Here is a 22904-nt window from a genome sequence, read left to right as displayed (position 1 = left end):
TTCTGTAAAAGTGTGTACAAAAATTTTCAGTTTTTTTATTGTTGAATTTTAAACTTTATTATGATTACAGGTTCTTTCAAATAATAGTTCATCATCCATTTAAAGGGTAGTTACAAACTGCTGAAAAAAGGTTATATTAAAACCCTAAGTATACTCATTGCTTTTAAAAAAATAACCAGCGTTCCCACACATTTCCCCAAGTGAAATTCCCTGATGTTTCCCAGATTTCCAGATGAGTTTTAGCATTTTTCCCTGACAAATTTTGTGATCTCAAGGGTAAGTAAAGACATATGTAAAGACTTCTGTAGTTCTAAACATGTGAGCAAAAATCTTAAGTACTAACATCAACATCTCTTGTAATGAACTGTTTGTAGATGGAGAAAGCAAGCCAAATGGTATGTGTGTTTCATTAAGACCACTAATGTTATTTTATTTCAATAATGCGAAACACATTTGGTGACTAAAATATGCATTTTGTTGGAGTCGCAAGACATATTTAGAATACCTTCACTATTTTCAGAAATAACCTCAGAAAAAAGTAGGCCTCTTTAAAGAAATGTATACTGTGGGGAAGAGTTGTGTAAACCAACACTATAGGTGACTGCCAATAAAATAGTGGTTCTACTATGTTCATTATTGTCTGTAATTACCCTATGTGTTTTCGTTATTGTCGGTTATTACCCTCTGCATTATGTCTATTATTCTACAGGTATTGTGTGATTTTTCTTTCAAGAAATACATGAGTACATAGTGTACAAACTGCCAGCGACTGCCACAATTTCCTTCTTCTTATCGTCCATACTTTCTAATATATACACTACGTTTAAAGTGCCAAAATGTACTAGAATAAATAAAATGTCTATAAAATGCCGCACTGTATGTCAATAGGAAATTATGGGCTCCAGATCGGCAGGCCTGACCTGTCAGATACCCACAGGAATGACCTGCAGTTTTGGCCCGTCATGGAAGTCCATTCGTGTGGACAGCAATTCACACGTCACACACACCTTGTTGATGAAATGAAACCGCGGTGATCACCCACGCAACAGATAACTTGCTCATATACTCGGAGAATTAATACTAATGAGGATAGGTAGCAACTCACTATAAAGATGATCACTGAGCCACAGACAGGCACATAGAAAAGACAATCACACTCTCATTTATAAATTTTTGGCCACAGCCTTTGTCAGAAAAAGAGAGAGTACACACATTCACACAATCTGACACAATTCATGCACACATGACCGTTGTCTCCAGCCGCTGCGTCAACAAGCTCTCAGAATCAGATCCAAACAAATCACTCCTAATGCCCCCCCCCCCCCCCTGCCTCACATCAGCAGCTGCTAGGCTAGCTGCAAGTAGTGGTGGCAGCTGAGGGGAGGGGTGGGAAGGGGAGAAGCAGTAAGAATGAGAGAGAAGGGAAACGGCACCCATACTCTGCTGCACCCACCCAATGACAAAGCATGAAACCTCGGTAAAAAATTTCATGCTACTGAGACAAAAACGAGATTTTTTTCAGGGTTTTTTCAAATTTAAATGATATTTTCCTGATACTTCTGAAATTCCCTGATTTCTAGAACTTGGGGCAACCCTGATAATACCACATACAGTAAAATGTGTTAGGACAGAACATTTTAGTTGAATCTCTTTCAAAACTGTTTGTGTTTTTGATACACATTAAAAATTACAATAACAATAATAGGGAAGGAAAGTTGCTGCTCACCATATAACGGAGATGCTGAGTCGTGAAAGGCACAACAAAAATATTCACACCATTACAGGTTTTGACACACACACACACACACACACACACACACACACACACACACACACACACACACACACACACACACACAAAAGCAAACGCAACTTGCACACATGTCTGCAGTCTCACACAACTGAAACCACACTGTGAGCAGCAGCACCAACGTACGACGAGAGTGGCGACTTGGTGGGGGTAAGGAGGAGGCCGGGGGCAGAGAGGAGAAGGAGTGCAGACAGTGAAGCGCAGTTTAGATGGGGGGCAGAAGAGAAAGGGGGGGGGGGTAAGTAGTGGAAAGGAGAGAAATTAAAAGAGTGGGTGTGGGGATGAAATGACGGCTGTGTAGTGCTAGAATGGAAACAGGGAGGGGGCTGGATGGGTGAGGACAGTGACTAACTAAGGTTGATGCCAGGAGGGTTACGGGAACGTAGGATGTAATGCAGGAAAAGCTCCCACTTGCGCAATTCAGAAGAGCTGGTGTTTGTGGGAAGGATCCATATGACACAGGCTGTGAATCAGTCATTGAGATGAGGGATATCATGTTTGACAGCATGTTCAGCACCAGGGTGGTCCAATTGTTTTTTGGCCACAGTTTGTCGGTGGCCATTCATGCAGACAGACAGCTTGTTGGTTGTCATGCCTACATAGAATGCAGCACAGTGGTTACAGCTTAGCTTTTAAATCACATGACTGGTTTCACAGATAGCCCTGCCTTTGATGGGATAGGTGTTGTTAGCGAATGGACTGGAGCAGGTGGTGGTAGGAGGATGTATGGGACAGGTCTTGCATCTAGGTCTATTACAGGGGTATGAGCCATGAGGTAAGGGATTGGGAGCAGTGGTTGTGTAAGGATGAGAGAGTATATTGTGTAGGTTCTGTGGATGGCGGAATGCCACATAGAAGGGGTGGGAAGGGTAGTGGGCACGACATTTCTCATTTCAGGGCATGACAAGAAGTAATCGAAACCCTGGTGGAGAATGTAATTCAGTTGCTCCAGTCCCGGATGGTATTGAGTTATGAGGGGAATGCTCCTCTGTGGCTGGACTGTGGGAGGTGGTGGGAGACTGGAAAGATAAGGCACGGGATATTTGTTTTTGTACAAGGTTGGGATGATAATTACGGACAGTGAAGGCTTCAGTGAGACCCTCAGTATATTTTGAGACGGACTGCTCATCACTACAGATGCGATGACCATGGGTGGCTAGGCTGTACGGGACTTCTTGGTATGGAATGTGAGGCAACTGTTGAAGTGGAGGCATTGCTGGTGGTTAGTAGGTTTGATATGGATAGAGGTACTGATGTAGCCACCTCTGAGGTGGAGGTCAACATCTAGGAAGGTGGCTTGTTGGGTTGAGTGGTATCAGGTGAAGCAAATGGGGGAGAAGTAGTTGAGGTTCTGGAGGAATGTGAATAGGGTGTCCTCACCTTGCATCCAGATAGCAAAGATATCATCAATGAATCTGAACCAGGTGTTCTGTTGTGCGTATCGCGACCCAGCATCTCTGCTATATGGTGAGTAGCAACTTTCCTTCTCTACTATGGTTACATTCCACCCTGGATTTTCCATTGTTTGACTCAAAAATTAAAATGATAGCCTTTTGCACAACATTCATCTTCATATGTTCATGGCTACACGAAAGACTCTGAAGCATTGGTACAATACATTTAGCTATGTAACAATCTTCACACATATATCATGATTCCCTCCTTTTTCTTCCCATTCACATCCCAACTCAGCTCCACATCCCACAAATTTTGGTAGAATTCTGTTTCAATGGAGTATCTGGGATGAATGATAGGAAATGATGGTCAGTTAGATGAATAGGATTGGTGTTCGTGGATGGACAAGCAGCTACTTTCAAAGAAAATCCTTCCTGTGATGTTCAGCTGTCCATCATCTCAATCACTGCCACATGAAAATCAACAGCATTCTTTGTTCCCCCAGATTTCTTGAACAGGCCGAATGAATTCCAGAGCGCTAGTTCAAGTAGATGGAAAAATATTCTTTCTATTATTTTCCCCCTATTTTTCATGTTACTGGATTGTTTGCTATATACCGCTCAACTTTTCCATCCCTTTAATTGTGTCGTTACATAACTTCTGGTGGTTTTATTAACTGGTTACCCCTTTTATTTAAGTTTTTCATTTGTGCACTGTAGATAGTGCTCAAAATAGACACATTACACTTGTCTTTCCATCTCACTGCTGTAACTTTACCCCTCTGAAAAGCAACAATATCTCCCTTCTTCAATTCCTTACTTCAAAAGTTTGGTGGCATACCTTTTCTAAAAGGTTGCACAATACCCTTTGTGGTGGTGGTTAGTGTTTAACGTCCCGTCGACAACGAGGTCATTAGAGACGGAGCGCAAGCTCGGGTTAGGGAAGGAAATCGGCCGTGCCCTTTCAAAGGAACCATCCCGGCATTTGCCTGAAACGATTTAGGGAAATCACGGAAAACCTAAATCAGGATGGCCGGAGACGGGATTGAACCATCGTCCTCCCGAATGCGAGTCCAGTGTGCTAATCACTGCGCCACCTCGCTCGGTGCAATACCCTTTGTGTCAGCTTTCACGGAAATAAGGAGATCTGCTAGTTGCAGAGAGGTTTGGAAATTATCAACTGTAAGGCAGTAGCCTTTATTGAGAAGGGGTTTCATCTGAGATGACTGGAGCAGATCTCTATGTTCATCATCAAATTTTGTGCCCTATACATATTTATACACCACACATATCCTGACTTGGACTCTTTATTCCAAATCTTGCTCTCTTTACCAGTAGCTACTGAACCCAACCTAATCTGCCTTTATATAACACAAGACTCATCTATGGTGACATCACTCTTTGGAGTACAAAGAAATTTGAATTTATTATTGAGATGGTCTAAAATAGGCCATATTTTGTTTAGCTTTGGCTGTGGATGGCTAGCAAGTTCCTATCCTGAGTTATCTAAAAAATGGAGGCATTTATTTAGAATCAAAAATCATTTGTAGCTAAGTAACTGGCAAAATGCTGGAGTTGCAAGTAGTGGACATTTAGCCCAATATATCTCGTAACTTGGTTTCTTTATAATACTTAGTAACAGTATTATACTAAAGAAGATTCTTATTTAGTCACTGTTTCTGTCCTTCCAATCGGCAACTACAATAGTCACTAATTTATCGCTAATTATTTTACGTACATATCCATCAAATTTGAAGAGTCGTTGAGTGTGGTGTCTGAAGGTGTTATAGTAAAGGGAAATATTGGAGTTAAGGGAAGCAATTCTGCAGTCACATCTATTTCATACCATTTGCTGATGATGAAAGAACTAACATCACTTCAATCACTTTTCTGATCTGTTGTCATTTCACTAACAATATCTGTGTGTGAAGTCTTCTGACCCACCAAATTCCATATCCAACTCCTGATCTCTCTCCGTAACAAAAAAGACAAACAGAAAAACCAGTCATTCTATAAAATTCAGAATATTGTTAGGTTGGTGAGTATTTGAGGTGTTAAAAACAGTAACTTCAGACTACTACTTATCTATAATGAAATACCATCTTAAAATAGCTTCACAAATATCTATAAAATTTCAAAGTGATGCAAAGATTTGTAATTTGCATTAAATGTCCAGATTTATAAAATGGTGCACTTCATAATATGAGATGCAGGGGGAAATGATGATGATGATACAATATCAAAGAGTCACAATTGAAATTAGTCAAGTCATACAAATACCTGGGTGTAACACTTTGGGGAATACAAAGTGAAATGGTAAAATAGGCTAATTCATATGAAAAGCAAGTGGCAGACTTTAGTTAATTGGTAGAATGCTGGGAAAATGCCATCAGTCTACAACAAACTCATCCAACTCATCCTAGAATATTGCTCACATATGTGATACACATACCAAATAGTATTAACACAGAGTACTGAATGTATAAAAAGAAGGGCAGGACAAACAGTCACAGGTTTGTTTGACTCACGGAAAAATGTCACAGAAATGTTGAAGAACTTGAAATGTCAGAAGAATGAAAATACACCTCGACTATTCCATGACAGGCTAGTTACAAATTTTCAAGAATCAACATTATGTAAAAACTCTAGGAATATACTACATTTCCTACCTATTGCTCCCACTGGGATTGTGAAGAAAAGAGTAGGCTAATCACATCACATACAGAGTCATTTAAGCGGTCATTCTTCATGAGCTCCTTATGCAAATGCAACAGGAATAAGCCTTAATATATGGTACAATGGAAGCAACCTTTGTCATGCACTTCACAGTGGTTTGCAAAGTATGCATGTAAATATAGAAGTATGTAGGGAAACCACTGAAAATCTGTATCACAAATGTCACATGGGAAACTGAATTCCAGTCTTCTTGGCTTTGAGTCCAGTACTTCCTCTCTTGGCACCAGTGGACAAAAAAGTAATATGAATAATGTGAGAACTTCAGCCAACTATTTAAGTAGCTAAAGATCAGCTATAGCTTATAAGAGCACTTATTTACTGATAAAATTTATTGTCAGCAAATCATTCAAGTTTGAAAGCAATAGTAATAGCAATATTCACAGACTCGATACCACAAGGGACACTCATCTTCCAAAGGTGAATCTGATGATGGATCAGAAAGGAGTGAAACAAACAGCTGCAAAACACTTTGAAAATCTTTTAAATAAAATTGAGTGTCACAGGCAGCAGAAGAGTTTTTAAGTGCAGGTTCAAGTTGTTCAAAGATGAAGTCTTAAACAGAAATGCATTATCAGTTACACAGATGTAAATTTGTAACATGTAAGGGCAGAAGTGTATTTAATAAATGAATGTTTTGTTTTACTTATAGTACACCCCTCAATATATTGCATAATGGAAACATGATTGATGGTATTAACAACTAAGTCCATAAAGTTCTCTTTTAATGAAAAACTGTACTAAAATCTACTGTAATGCACCTCATTGAATTTGTTCATATTTATCATATAAGGCTTACTTGTTTTCTCCATTTTCTTCTTTGACCATATGGTGGTTGGGTCATCTGCCCAATAAAGCAGTTCTTCACCAGCTTGAATGTCAATAGATGTTACAAAATAAAGATGACCATCACGAGGAAGTGGAACAATATTACGTTGATCACGCGTAGGAGCTGGCCTTAAGTAACGTAGCCAGTTGGAGCTATTTGCATCCTGTGTACTTATATATAACCGGTCACTTCCTGTCATAATCTATAAAAAGAAATAACAATACTATATTAATTTCACAAGGAGACAGAAAGCCTGACCAATGCTTAAGGCTTGCCCAGTACTTACCTTCACAAGACAAAATTGTAAATACTACTAATACACACATGCAAAAATACAAAAACTATCTTAGCTTTTGGAATTATTAGTTGCTTCCCACAGAGCAGAGAGGGACGATTTCTGGAAATTTGGAAAGGATGGGTAGTTCACTCATACCTGAGTTTGAAAGTTTGCAACCAGTTACGAGGATAAGACAAACCAAGATGAAAGGGAAGCTAAACCTAGTAGAGACCAAATAGAAGCAATTAGCAAGATGTCCTTTGTTAGCTTAATAATTTCAATTGTATTACACAAAATACAATCAACTAAAAAGAGTTTCATTCTGACAAATAACTTTCCTTTTATCATAACTTCTGCATCTTCGAACTCTCCACACTGACCATAAAAGCTCATTTTGCTCACTTTTTCTGTAGTGCAACAACAGTCAGCATTAGCACTTGTGCCAGCATAGTCAGTAAGGGCATATATTACCACTTATCAGTTTCTGCCATCAAATTGGGATGGATGCCATTTATAGATCTGTGGCAGAAAGTCCTTAAGTTTGTCTATGCCATATTTAGCACTGGGAACCTCCCATTTCTGGTGTGTTCCCACAGGTCTTATTCACAGATGTCTGACAAAATTCCTACAATGCAATAGTTGCACCTGTTTGCTTTGCCTTATTGTGTTCAGTGGATGTTATGATGATTGGTGTACACACCACAGTCTAATAAAGTTGTTCTAACATTCTTGGTTGTGTTGTATATCAAAGTTACAACAGTTGACCTAGTACTTTCCGTATAAACTGTCACCCCTATCTGTCAATAGTCTTCTTGAAAGAGGGTGAAGAAGGAGATAGACATTCAGAGCACACTGTTGCCCTTCAGGTGGGAAATTGCCCCTAAAGGTGGAAGACTCGACAATGATCAACAATAACAGGATGCAGGAGGAAATAGAAACAACTATTGCATTAAACACATATAATATGTATTCACAGTAAATGTGGACCATAAGTGTAAAAGTGCCATTGTAGCATTATGTACCAAAAACACCCCACAGTGTATCCAGGTTGGTATCGGACTAGCAAGATTCCGTCTGACGTCAATAATGGCCGTGAGAGATCTGGCAGATCCAATAGTGTGTGTCCACTGGGCCACACTTCCAGCAGCTCTATATTCTGAGTGCCCTGTGTAAACACAGTATAGGATGGCTGGCAGCAGCCACTCAGTGCATTTGCGCTTGGAGCCACTTCTCCACGTGACGCCATCTAGTCATGGCTCCAACACCATAGATCGTGCTGTGGTACAGACAACCACATCCTTGGGGGCACTGTGATAATTGAACTCTGCTTCTTGCTGCCTTATTAGTTATGAGTCTTCATACACTTGGAAGGATAAAAGTTAAGTAAATCTATTGTTTATTGTGTTAACTTGTTCACCAATCATTTCTGCTCCTGTCCAGGTTTCCTATGATGACAGTTGCCACACCACTCTGTCGCCCACTTCTCCTTACCATTGTGCAACAAGTCGTACACAACAGCCATGATAATCTCTTCAAGGGCAAAATATTTTAGATTAATCCCATATATTTGGAAGAGAACTATTCAGGCGGTGATGAACATGGCAAAAGATGTGAAAATGAGCCACAGTGTGGATGTCACAAGTCTAAATGTAGTAGGGAAACTAGATAATCTGAAAAGTGAAATGAAGATGTTAAATCTAGGTATAACAGAAGACAGTGGAGTTAAATGGAAGGAAGACAAAGATATTTGATCTGCCGATATAAAGTAACACCAACAGTGTTCGGACTGGTCATAAATAGGAAGGTACAACAAATCATGAGTTGGTGTGACAGTTCAGTGATAGGGTACACACCTAAGAATTGAAACCAAATCAGAACCAACAAATACAGTTAAGTTATAAAAGCCAAAGTCACATACAGAAGGTGATAGGACAGCGAAATAACGAAAATGGAATGGATAAATCAGTGTGTAAGAAGGTGATGAACTGTGACAATCATGTGGTTGGAATACTGCAGTATGACATGGAATAAAAGGCAGAGTTTGGAAAGATACAAGCTAGCAATAGGGATGAGGGAGGCTACGACTCTCAGGCTTTTGCAATAAATTCCACCTTGTAGGAGCACATAAATTGTTGAAAATATCACAAGAGCAGGGGTATGCTTGAAAAAGGCCAGAAGAAAGGTGAAGATACCAGCTGAACTACATTATTAAGAGAGAGATATTCCAAAACCAATTGTTGGATTAGAAGTCATACTAGGAATAGATATAGACTTAGATCACAATTTAGTTCTGATAAATCTGAAGTTCAAGAGAATCACCAGGAAGAATCAACACACAAAGAAGCCAAATAGTGAACTATTGAGGAATGATGATGCACATTTCAGAGTTCTCTAAGGCTTTTGAAACTGTGGTAATGAATACCTAAAAGGTAATTCAGTTGAAGATGAATGGATACATCTAAAAAGGGTAATAACAGAAGTTGGACTGGTTGGTTTGGGGTATAAAGGGATCAAAATACAGGGTCGTCAGTCCCTTTTTCTTGACACAATCAAGGCTCAAGGTACAAAAACACCCAACACCTCACCTAAAAAGAAAACGAATGGAATGAACAAAAAATGTAAAAACATACATCACAAGGAAAAGGAGAATAAGTTGTTAAAACCATAGAGCAGATAGTCTGGACTGGCTCATCACAATAATAAAGAAGATGAGCCAACCACTCTGCAACACATTAAAATGTCCACCCCAAAAGACAAGGCGAAATGAACACATGTAGGCAAAAGACAACCACCAAGACAAACAAATACAAAGAAAGTGTGACAGAGTTAAAATGGAGGGAGGGTGGCGACCTCAGAGAGAAGGCTAAATGCCCACCCTTAGAGGGTACAATAACAACCCCCCCCCCCAAATAAAATGTAAAACTAAATCTGCTGTTGAGGCATTGTCGCCCGACACTGAAGGTAGGGAACTGGGAAGGTTAGAAGTCTGCCGAAGAACGGCTAAAAGTGTGCAGTACCACAAGATGTGGACGACAGTCATATGAGAGCCACTGTGACACCGAGGCGGGGCCTCGAAACGGAGGAGGTAGCCATGTGTTAGCCATGTATGGCCAATGCGGAGCCGGCAGAGAACCACATAGTTCCTGCGAGAGGCCTGCATGGAGGTCTTCCACACATTTGTAGTCTCCTTAAGGGCACGCAGTTTGTTGTGCATACTGAAATTATGCCAAAGCTGAAACACCTTGCGGTGTAATAATTATCACAAGTCAGTTACAGGGATGCCGATCTCCAGAAGGGGTTTCCGTGTAGCCTGTTGACAAGTTCATTTCTTGGGATTCTAACGAGGCCTGGGGTCCACACCACGGAACAATTGGACCGTTCCAGGGTATAGATGGACTCCTGGTCGCTACCAAAGGCTGGCGGCGGTAGCACTGGTTGATAGCCTGTAGGCTGCTCAAGAAGCCAGTACAGAGAAGAAACGACTCGCCAGGGCATGAGCGGATGCGCTCGAGCACAAGAAATGGCCACCAGCTCTCCAGTGAAAACACTACGGCTGGCAAGGAGAGCTGTTCAATATGTCCTCAATGAACATATGGGAAGCCAACGTGGCCATCAGCCATCGAGCCGTCAGTGTAAACCACTTCACGGTCCCTGTACATGTCAAGAATCGAGAGGCAGTGACAGTGGAGAGCCGTGGGGTTAACTGAGTCCTTAGAACCATGTGAAAGGTACAGGCGAAGCTTCGGCCTAGGTGTACACAATGGAGGTGTACATGAATGGACCTCGGGTATAGGTGGTAAAGGCAAGGACTCCATGTCAGACAGAAGAGATCGGATGCAAACCACAATTGTAAGCCCTGACCTGGGCCTCTGATGCGGAAGATGAACTGCCTTGGATGGGAAAAGGAGACGGTAATTCGGATGCTCAGGAGAACTATGAATGTGTGCAACATAACTGGTGAGCAGTTGTGCACGCCTAACCTTCAATGGAGGGACTCCGGCCTTCACCAGGACGCTGATTACTGGACTCGTCCTAAAAGTTCCTGTTGCCAGCCGAATGCCACAGTGGTGCACAGGGTCGAGTAAACACAACGCTGAGGGCACCGCCAAACCATAAACCAGACTCCCGTAATAAAGGCTGGATTGAACAATGGCTCTGTAGAGTTGCAGTAGCGCAAAGCAATCTGCACCCCAGTTAGTGTTACTCAGGCAATGGAGGGCATTGAGGTGCTGCCAGCATTTCCGCTTCAGCTGACGAAGATGAGGAAGCCACGTCAATCAGGCATCAAAAACGAGTCCTGAGAATCGATATGTCTCCACTACCATGAGTGGATCATCATTAAGGTAAAGTTTTGGTTCTGGATGAATAGTACGATGCTGACAGAAATGCATGACACATGACTTCGTGGCTGAAAAGTGGAAGCCGTGGGTTAGAGCCCATGACTGTGTCTTGCGGATGGCTCCCTGTAGGCGCCATTCAGCAACACCAGTACTGGTGGAGCACTACGAAATGCAGAAGTCGTCTGCATACAGAGAAGGTGAGACGGACAGCCCTATAGTTACTGCTAGATCATTAACGGCCACTAAAAATATAAACACACTCAATACAGAGCCCTGCGGGACCCCATTCTCCTGGATATGTGGGGAACTATGGGAGGCACCAACTTGGACACGGAAAGTACAGTGCGATAAGAAATTTGGATAAAAATTGGGAGTGGGCCCCGGAGACCCTGCTCATATAATGTGCAAGGATATGATGTCACCAGGTTGTGTCGTAAGCTTTTCATAAATCAAAAAAGATGGCAACCAGGTGTTGGTGTCTGGAAAAGGCTGTTCAGATGCCAGACTCGAGGGAAACTAGATTATCAATAGTAGAGTGGCCCTGGCGGAAACTGCCCTGGCATGGAGCCAGTAGGCCACGTGAGTCCAGGACCCAACACAACCACCAACTTACCATACGTTCTAACAGCTTACAAAGAACTTTGGTGAGGCTGATGGGCTGATAGCTATCCACATCAAGCGGGTTTTTACCATGTTTGAGCACTGGAATGATGGTGCTCTCCCACCATTGCAATGGAAAGACGCCATCATACCAGATCCGGTTGAAAATGACAAGGAGATGTCGCTTGTAGTCGGATGAGAGATGTTTGATCATCTGACTGCTGATCTGTTCTGGACCAAGAACTGTATTGGGGCAATGTGCAAGGGCGCTGAAGAGCTCCCACTCTGTAAATGGAGCATTATAGGGTTCACTGTGACATTCAGTGAATGAGAGGGCTTTCCTTTCCATCTGCTGTTTGAGGGTCCAAAATGCTGGGGGATAATTCTCTGACGCAGAGGCTAGAGCATAGTGCTCAGCAAACTGCTTGGCAATTGCGTTTGCAGCAGTAGATAACATGCCATTGATGTTAATGCCAGTAACTCCTGTCGGGGTCTGGTACCCACAAACACATCTGATCTTTGTCCAGACTTGGGAAGGCGATGTATGGCACCCAATGGTCAAGACGTACTTCTCCCAACACTCCTGTTTCCATCATTTTATAAGCTGGTGAATGCGGGCAGAGCCGTTTAAAAGCTATTAGGTCCTCTAGGGACGGATGCTGCTTATGTCGCTGTAGAGCTCGCCGACGCTCTTTAATGGCCTCAGTGATTTCCGGCAACCACCAAGGCACTGACTTTCATCAGGGGCACTCTAAAGAACAAGGGATCATGTTTTCCGCTGCAGAAATGATTGTCCTAGTGACCTGCTCAACTAACACATCGATGGTACCATGTGGGGGAGATTCGATGGTGACAGCAGAGGTGAAAGAGTCCCAGTCTGCCTTGTTTAAAGCCTATCTTGGTAGATGTCCAGGGGATTGGTGCTGGGGTGGTGACAGGAAAATCGGACAGTGGTCACTACCACACAAGTCATTGTGGGCTCTCCAGTGGACAGATGGGAGAAGTCCTGGGCTGCAGAGGGATAAATCAATGGCTGAGTAAGTGCCATGAGATACATTGAAATGTGTGGGGGCCCCAGTATTTAAGAGGCAGAGGTCGAGTTGAGACAGGAAAGTTTTGACATCTCTACCTTGACCAGTAAGCACAGTGCCACCCCACAAGGGGTTATTGGTGTTAAAATCTCCCATAAGTAGGAAAGGTTTATGGTGTTGATGAACCAGTGCAGACAATGCATTCAGGGGTACTGCAACATCTGGAGGAAGATATATGTTGCAGACAGTTATTTCCTATGTCGTCCTTATCCTGACAGCCACAGCTTCAAGAGGGGTTTGAAGGGACAGATGTTCACTGCATACTGTGTTCATAACAGACACAAACTCCCCCTGACACTCTATTGCAGTTGCTACGGTTCTTGTAATATGCCCTATAGCCGTGAAGGGCAGGGCTCCGTATTGCCGGGAACCAGATTTCCTGGAGGGCTATGCAAAAAGCAGGTGTAACGTTTAAGGGGAGCCGGAACAATAAAAACGACAAAATTAACATTTTTTTTTCTTTTTTTTTTTCATTATAAAATTATTTGGAGTTTTGTTTTATTCAGAAATCAAGTTTCACCCTTCTAAGTGCGTTTTTTATTGCTGGAAAGTTGACGTGCCACATAAACAGTTGTAGCGACTTGGTGTGTCACCTCTGATGGTGCCGCTCGCTGGCTGCAAAGCAGGGTATCTTTGCAGAATTAGACAGTGTTTTGCTTCCCAACGTTGTATGGCTTTACCTCTGTGACAAGTGACTGTTCATATCAGTAAACATAAATGCTATGCTGTGTGTGTTGATTTGTGGAGTTTGCTTTGTGTTGTTTAGCTGTTCAATTTTGCGTATTTGACGAATTTTCCTCGTACCTGTTTTACGTATTTGGTTTGTGGATATCAATATGCCCCATTTCAGCAATCGAGTGTTTAAGAAAAGGCACAATGAGTGGAAGAAGAAATCTTATGTGGTTTTGAAGGGAAATGCTACTCAGACTGCTTCACCGACTACTCTAAATGAATGTGATAGAACTTCTTCCAGCAAGAAACTTTGTGACAGCAAAGAAAAATTTGAAAACTATGAAAGTGACAGTAATGATGTGAATGAAATAATTAATATTTCCTTGATTTCTAATATTTTGAAACGTAACGTATTACGCCAAGTTTGCAAAGAAAGAGGACTGGATTTGAAAATAACTTCACACATTGGTTTGGCATGTAAAATGTTATTGAAGAGTAACAGAAGTTTCGTTTTCTAATTCTAACAGTATTCCTCATAGTGGTAATAGTGGAAAGAAGGTGTATGATATAAATGTTAGGCTAGTGTATGGCTTGCACTGCGTTGGCAAGGGCCGTGCTGCAGGGATAATGTTATGTGGAATTATGAACTTGCCAAAACCACCAACCAAGTTTGTAATTTATAATGAATTGGTGGGATCTTCTGCTGAAGATATTGCTCAAGCAACAATGAAGGAAGCAGTTGAAGAAGCTGTGACAGATAGAGAGTGCAGCATATGTGTGAAAGTGTGCTCACAGGCAGCCATCAATCAGTGGTGAATGCCTTTCTTATGCAACTGGTTTAGAGGCTGCATGATAAAAGATGATTGTGGGAAGAACTCTGATTAATAATTAACATTTCCCAAAAAAGCCTGCAGCTCCTGTAAGTTTTGGTGGTGAGGTATTCCACATGTTCCTGGAAAAACTGGCATTGTCTAAGAAGCACATTAGCCCAGCAGCATACAATATAGCGAATAGGGTGCGAAAGATACACAGGTGGTCCTGACGTGTAGCAACCACAGTCAAGATAGATTGTGCAAGGAAGTGTGGACATGGTTAACTGTTCCAGATATCTCAGGAAGATCACTGGATCACAAGAGATCGGAAAAGGCAAATGTCTGTATTTGTATAAATTGAAGGTAGTGTTGATCATTATGATGTTTTGCAACTCCTTATTCAGTGGCATCTGCAAATGTGTGTCAGCAAGGCCGGTCTTAAAAAAAAATATTCTTCTCCAACAAGCTTTGTGAGGAAGTCTTCTGGACATGGTGTAGGGCAGATTTTGAATTGTGCCTGAGCACTTATTGTTGATTCAATATCTCTGCATTGCCAGAGGGAGAAACTGGATTTCCTTACCACTACCAGAGGCATGGTCCAAGTACTTGTTTTAACTGGGTTGATTAGTTGTTTGGCTTGTTGGTTTACTGATGAAAGAGACCGAACGATGAGCTCATCAGTACCTCCTGCCTGGAACAGGTAAGTCAACAAAATTACACCCCGAAGAAGGGCCTAGAGCATGAAACCCAAGGAAAGAAAACCCCAGGGTCTACCCAATGCCTAGAGAAAAGAACATGGAAGAAGAAAAGGAATAAAGGCAAGCAAGGTGCCCTGTCCAGGGAGCAGCCCCAAATACCCAAAGGTAGACAGTACAATGGGGGACATACACCCTCCCCCCCCTCGGTTACTTATCATACTTATCAGAGGCACGCCACCCAGACAAGACTAGCAACATGGATAGGGTGAGAGAAACACAGTGGAAGAACATCAAGTCAAACAGAACACGTGAGGAGAAGGGAAGAAGAGCAAAAGAGAGTGTAGAGTGAGTGCTGGGGCAGACCATCAAACCCAGCAGCCACTGGCCAGAGAAGGCAACAGGGCATCCTGCCAACCCCTCTATGAGTTGACAAGGCTGAGGTGCCCTTCCTTAGAGAGAGTGATAAAAGCTCCTTTCATGAATAAACCATAAAACCAGATCAGCTACAAAGGCTTCATCTATTAACAACCAGGGGTAGCGAATCAGGAAGATTAAGAGTCTGCCGCTGGGTGGCTATGTTGGGACAGTCCAGTAAAATGTGGATCAATTTCAAGCAGTCACCTTGACAACAGTGGGACACATCCTCGTGATGAAGGAGATGGCTGAGTCAGCAAAGTTGGCCAATGTGGAGCCAGTAAAGGACGATAAAGTCGTGTATGGAGGACCTCCAGAAATTTGTGGTCTCCTTTACCAGCCATAGTTTGTTCAGCAGTCAGGGTAAGATAATCCATATTCCAAATCCTTAGAAGTTGATGGGATAATATCGATTGAAGATCCAGTTCCAGAATGCCAATCTCAAGGAGGCGGTTTGCCAGTAGCCAATTTGACCAGCTTGTCAGCGAGCTCATTCCCGGGGATCCTAATGTGACCTAGGGGACAGACAAATACCCCAAGCATCCACATTGTTTGAGGGCAAAAAGGGAATCCTGGATGATCAAGACCAAGGGATAGCAAGGGTAACACTGGTCAGGAGTGTGTGAACTGCTCAGAGTCACTATAGATGAGGAAGCACTCACTGGTGCAGGAGAGGATATACTGAATAGCAAAAGAGGTGGCTAGCAACTCTGCAGTGAAAACACTGCAGCCATCCAGCAAGTACCGAAGTTCATTACATCCTGCATGGATGTAAGTGCCAACCACCGAGCCGTCAGTATAGACTACTACTGAACCCTGAAACCTGCCAAGGATGGAGAAGAATTGGCGACTGAGACGAGGCTACTGGACCTTGTGACAAGTCAAGACAGAGCTGAGGACAGGGGATACACCACAGAGGTTTGTGTGAGCAGGCCCAGAGAAGAAGTGGTATAGAGGGAAGCTGGAGTTCAGAAAAAAAGGGACCAGATGTGGATAGCATTTTTAACCCCAGACGTGGGCTGCCAAGGTGGGAGGTCACTCCCTCTTTCTGGTAGGAAGAGAGAGTAGTTCGGGTACTGCGGGGAACAGTGGATGCTTAACACATAAGCAATCACCTGTTGTTTCTGCAGGACCCGCAACAGTGCAACCCGTGCCTCCTCTAGGAGGCTGATCACAGGACTAGTCCAAATGGTGCCAGCTGCCAGCCATATCCCACAATGGTGTATTGGGTCACAGATCTCTTAACATCGAAGGTCATGTTGAGTCATTTGCGAGACTCCCATAATCTAGATGGAAATGGAGCAATGCTTTGTAGAGCTGCAGCAGGGCAGAGCAGTCCACAACCCAGTTGGTATAGCAGAGGAATCGAAGAGCACTGAGATGTGACCAACAATTTCGCTTTAGTTGACGAAGATGGGGAGTCCATGTCAACCAGGAATCACCATGACAGTCCACAACATTGAAGGACTGGCCATAAAGGTAAAGATCCGGAAGGGGATAGACTGTATGGCAGCGAAAGAAATGCTTAACACATGTCCTGGCAGCTGAAAATGGAAGCCAAGAGTGAGAGCCCAAGACTGCGCTCAGTGTTATGCCCCCTGCAGTCTGCATTCAGCAACATCCATCACAGATGAACAGAAATAAAGCAAAAATCAGCACCATAAAGAGGATGAAATCACAGGCCCCACAGCCACCACCAGACCATTGATAGCCATTAAAAAGAGAGGGACGCTCAAAACAAAACCCTGCAGCACCCCAGTCTCTGGCAGATAGGAGGTGCTAAGTGAGACACAATATGGAAGAAAGTCCCAGATAAAAATTGGAAGTGGGCCATGGAGGCATCACCCATGTAAGGTGGTGAGGCTGTGGTGCCACGAAATGGTATCATAAGATTTATGCAGATCAAAGAAGATTGCAACAAGGTGTTGACATTGGGTGAAAGTTGTTCAAATAACTGACTCCAGGTGGACTACCGTATTTACTCGAATCTAAGCCACACTCGAATCTAAGCCGCACCTGAAAAATGAGACTCGAAATCAAGGGAAAAAAAATTTCCCGAATCTAAGCTGCACCTGAAATTTAAGACTCTACATTCAAGGAGAGAGAAAAATTGTAGGCCGCAACTCCAAATAGAAACAAAGTTGGTCCATTGTAATATGAGACACAATTTAGGTCGAATGAATGACGATACAGCTATAGTACTTTGGTTCGAATCATAAGCTTAGCAGTTAAGCTTTACCAGGTAGCCACAGCTATGCGTCAGGTGCCCCGTCCGTATTTATACGGGTACCCTTCCTTTTTCACGTGTTCCATCTGGTTTGAATTGATTGCTTATTTTTCTTTGATCTAATAAGTGCCCTTCTCTTTGTTATAGGTGTTTACATCACTCTAAGCAGAAAATGCCTTACTGTACTGTGTCATGCATTGTTTGTCGCATTCTGATAATGAGGTTTACGACCTGTCGCCGCTCGTGGCATGGCTTGCTTTTTGCGCGCTACCGCGCTTACAATTAAAATAAAAAAAGAGAGGAATTGTATCATTAGCGAAACAATGGCAAAAGGCTGCTATTTGTTGATACTTACACTGCTGCTTTCTTTGATAATGATCAACAAGAACCAAATAATAGACTGCGTATGATAGAAGATGTTCTGAACAAGAGTTTAGCGAAAATTTTTCTCCGTTTGAAAATCTTTGCAGACGCCTCTTTAGTACATTACATTCTGCACAGAAATTAGAGTCTTCTTAGATTTTAAAATCTAGTCAATTGCCGTGCTTCATTTCTGACTGTATCACTATTAAGCATAAGAATAATACGAATATAAACATGACATGATATGTATATTCTTCCGCATTTGCTGTTGTCTCACTCTAGTTTCGTAGTTTATTAGGCAGACAGGATTTAAATGATATAGCAGCAAACACAAAAGAATACACGGCAAAATGTTTATATTTGTATTATTCTTATGGTGAAGCGAACACTGCATGTGATTCACAATTCATAAAAGTTCCTATTAACAACCGTCTCTTCTCACAGGTAGGAAAAAATTCAGAATGCAGATTTGGCCATATTGACAAACATCCCAAACAGTCTTGCCAGTCGGATTTTCGTAATACATTGAAATACTGCTACATTCGAAGATGAACAATACGGAATTTGTATTTACTTCGTTGGATAATGTATGAAAATGCAGTGGTCGAAACTCGGGGCGGAGAAAAAAGCTCGTCTTCCACCATTTTTTTTTTTTAATTTATTTACTGACGCAGAGGTTTTGGCGCCAGTGTAGCGCTACATATATTCGACGGCAGAAGTTAGTTGTGGCGGCACTTGCCAACATTTTTCAGAACTTCCACTTACTTTGCACTCGATTCTAAGCCGCAGGCGGTTTTTTGGATTACAAAAACCGGAAAAAAAGTGTGGCTTAGATTCGAGTAAATACGATATATTATCTGCAGTAGAGCAGATTGTATGCCAACTTTGGCCAACTGCCACGACTGCCAAATCTGACAATGAAAGTCAAATTGTGATAATTATGAGAAACGATGATTAACAGCAGCAAATCATGAAAATAGCTTATAACAGAAGAGTCCTAAATCTACACCACGCTGTAAAGCAAACAGAGTGGCAGCGACCACTTATGATACATGGACATCATCTGAAGATGGCAATCTCCCCGTAATGGATCCATCACAATAAAAACACTAACCACCTCAATAATTTCCTTTATATCATCAAACATCTCTTTATCATCTGCAGAGCTAGTTGGCATATATACTTGTATGGCTGTGTTAGGTCTTAGCTTTGTGTGTATCTTGGCTACAATATGTGTTTGCTATACTGTTCATAGTAGCTTATACATATTCCTATTTTCATATTCATTATTAGACCCATTTCTACATTACCCCTATCTGACTGTGTTGATAACCCTGCACTGAACTGACCAGAAGGCCTGTTCCTCCTGCCACCACATTTCACTTATTCCCGCTACATCTACCTTCACCCTACCCATTTCCCTTTTTAAATTCTCTAATCCACCTGCCACATTAAGGGATCTAACATTCCACAGTGGAGTCAGTAGAGTATCAGTCTTGTTTTTCATTGTCAATCTGGTGTTTTAACATCAATCAGCAGGGCCTGAAACTGTGAATGGCTGAAACCAAGGGAAGACTACAGCCGTTATTTTTTCCAAGGACATGCAGCTCTACTGCATGGTTTAATGATGGTGACCTCTCTGGTAAAATATTGTGGAGGTAAAATAGTCCCCTAGTCAAATGTCCAGGCAGGGACTGATCAGGTGGTTGTCCTCACTAAACAGTATTACAGTGCCAAGAGTATATAAAATGAACCTATTATCTCTGAGTAAAATTCAGAATATGGTTAGGAATTTTAAGAAATAAAACAAGTAAAAACTCAAGGAGGGGATCATCAAAACCTCAAAAAAGCTTCTTTCAAGCCATCTGGCACATCAGAGGCCAAGACGGTTTCTTTGTGAAATGTAAACCTTATACCACCCATGCACCACCAGAACAACACAAATATCCCAACAGAATACACTACCACTGCACTGCCCGAATGAATGCCGGGAAAACATAACATAATTTTGTTAATTTCTGTTTATAAGAGTTGCATGTTACTGTAGTTATGAGATTTTGCTCAGGGAGACTGAACTGTGAACATGACTTGCCTTAAGCCTCAATGATTACACATAATGGAGAACTGCCACAACTACAAATATCTTGTTCTTTAATTATTAATATTTATAAAAATGGAACAAGTAAAGGTAACCACTGACACACAGTTTACACACACAAACACACACGCAAAGATGCATAATTAAATGCTCCATTCATACTGTCAGCAAAAATTATTATATTGGAAACAGAGCAATTATACACACTGATAATTAGTATGAAGATATTTTTCTTTAGCAGAAGAGATGAATTTGAGCCAGTCAGGCAATTGAAAATCGTCTTTCATAGCAGTGAAATACAAAAGTAATGAATTGGTTCAAGGATGATGATGTCATGAAACTTTGGAACCAGAAAACAAACAATGATACAGTGTTCAAGTGAGTGTTACAGTGTAGAAAATAAAAACCTAACATATTTGGAGCAATACGTTGGTAAGAATTCACTTTTGGAAAAGAGTTTTACCCTGCAAGAATCAAACAGATATCCAATACATACCAGGAAGCCCCTATGATGGTAGTTTTATTTAACAAGTTATGAAAAATTCATCACTGAAATTATAAAAGTACAAATAAGCTGTACGAACATACATAATCAGGCATTAACAGCAAAATAATCTATGGACTAAATAACAATTTGTTTTAATAAAATCCTTTCATAATCCACACAATGGCAAGAGTTTTGCAGTGAAGACTTACCTCCCATATGTCCTTCATATTAAAGTCATCAGGAATGTCCATTTCTCTGATGGCTTGTCCAACAAGGGGTCCAAACTGAGTAAATGGCTGGATATGGGTCAATGCTATAACACTTAGTCCATGTTCAGCATTACACATTTTCAGAGTCAAACTGACAGGTAACGATGCTTCGGCATAACTCTGATGACCAGACCGTCCTTCGAGTATAGTCGGTTTACGTTCCTCGCCATCACAAGGGTTACTCACTATTACAGCACTAGTTCTTTCACTCTGCTCACGATGGTCAAACCATTGCTTGTATATTACAGAATCACTCACAATTGTTTGTGGACTGCGAAGAGGACAAGCTTCTAACAAATGACGTGAATTGCAATCACCACACATCTTAATCCTGATTGCAACACGTTGAATGTGAGGCTGCTGTTGCGCCTGATGCTGCTCTTGCTGTAGCTGCTGTGGCTGTTCCTCTTGTTGCGAATGTGGTGGTGTGGCAATTGGGGGGTCAATTTCCACATTTTTGAGAACATCATCTGATGTACAGGGCCATGAGACATTTTCCTCTTTTACACAAAGTTCCCTATTTCCATTTGCCAGACTACACTGACTATCTGCCTCAACCTCAATCATGTTGTTCTCATGAGGAAAGCCATCTTCTGGTGCTTTCCGAACATCGTGATGCTTCCTGTGAAGAAACAGGAAAAATAGTAAAGCGATTAGTCACAGGACACTACTCACAAATGTGAATGGATATACTAAAATCAGAAAAGTGAGAAAAATGAAATACAGAATTTTAACTGCATGTTGTTATAAAAGTTGTGTTCTCCCCTAATTACAAAATGAAGAGAGGTACAGAAACATATACTAAATTGTTGTCAACAGTGAGATACATTTTCCCTTGCCGAATTTACAACACAGCTAATTCAGAGGCATGAATAATTTTTATTCAGGATGTGAAGTCTATGGTGGTGGTGGTTAGTGTTTAACGTCCCGTCGACAACGAGGTCATTAGAGACGGAGCGCAAGCTCGGGTTAGGGAAGGATTGGGAAGGAAATCGGCCGTGCCCTTTCAAAGGAACCATCCCGGCATTTGCCTGAAACGATTTAGGGAAATCACGGAAAACCTAAATCAGGATGGCCGGAGACGGGATTGAACCGTTGTACTCCCGAATGCGAGTCCAGTGTGCTAACCACTGCGCCACCTCGCTCGGGTTGAAGTCTATGCATTGTTCTCTGTTGTTGAGGCATATGCAAACAAAACAACAACAGAAAAACACTAAAGAGTTTCAAGATGTACAGATGACCACACATAAGTACTCCGCCTGTAACACTTACCCCATTAAATGCAAATACAAAGGTGCTCAGTAACACCATCTGCTGCAAAGAAAGATACATTAATTTAAAATTTTGCTACTAAAGGAAACATTTGCAATCAAACTTATTTGGGACACTAGTTTGTTCTGAATGAAGAGCAGAGTTGATGAACTGCTCGAGTTGCCAGGAATTGAACGTAATTATGGAAAGTAACAATTGGATACTGTAGTGGTTCCAGGCACATAACAGCACTAAGAGGAGGAAAAGGGGGGGGGGGGGTGGTTATGATGCACGTAACACTGCATTTTCATTTTCAGTGTGTTCTCTTCAAATATAAAAATTCACAATAAGTTGTTTCATATCAGATGTCAACATTAACAGAGTAGTTATATATCAAAATCACATATAGCCATACAGCCAAAATTAAATCTCCATCTTCTACCTCCACTGTACATCCAGATTCATCTAAACAAGCATTCAACAGCTAACATAAATCAAATGTAAAGAACTGCAGTCAGCAGTCCAGTAAGAGGAACAAC

General features: G+C 41.8%; 1 protein-coding gene across 1 annotated transcript in view; it reads right to left on the bottom strand.

Moving 5' to 3' along the window:
• LOC126251391 (uncharacterized) overlaps nucleotides 1–22904 on the bottom strand; it is a 144977-nt gene that overhangs the window by 71809 nt on the left and 50264 nt on the right. Inside the window, exons 4-5 of the mRNA XM_049951785.1 lie at nucleotides 21055–21736; nucleotides 6737–6968 (exon numbers count right to left, since the gene is read on the bottom strand). Of these exons, the coding sequence (XP_049807742.1) occupies nucleotides 6737–6968; nucleotides 21055–21736 (914 nt within the window). The remainder of the gene's footprint in view (nucleotides 1–6736; nucleotides 6969–21054; nucleotides 21737–22904) is intronic.

This window comes from Schistocerca nitens, chromosome 4 (genome assembly GCF_023898315.1).
Source record: "Schistocerca nitens isolate TAMUIC-IGC-003100 chromosome 4, iqSchNite1.1, whole genome shotgun sequence".
Lineage (NCBI taxonomy): Eukaryota > Metazoa > Arthropoda > Insecta > Orthoptera > Acrididae > Schistocerca > Schistocerca nitens.
This window is presented reverse-complemented; position numbering and strand designations above follow the sequence as displayed.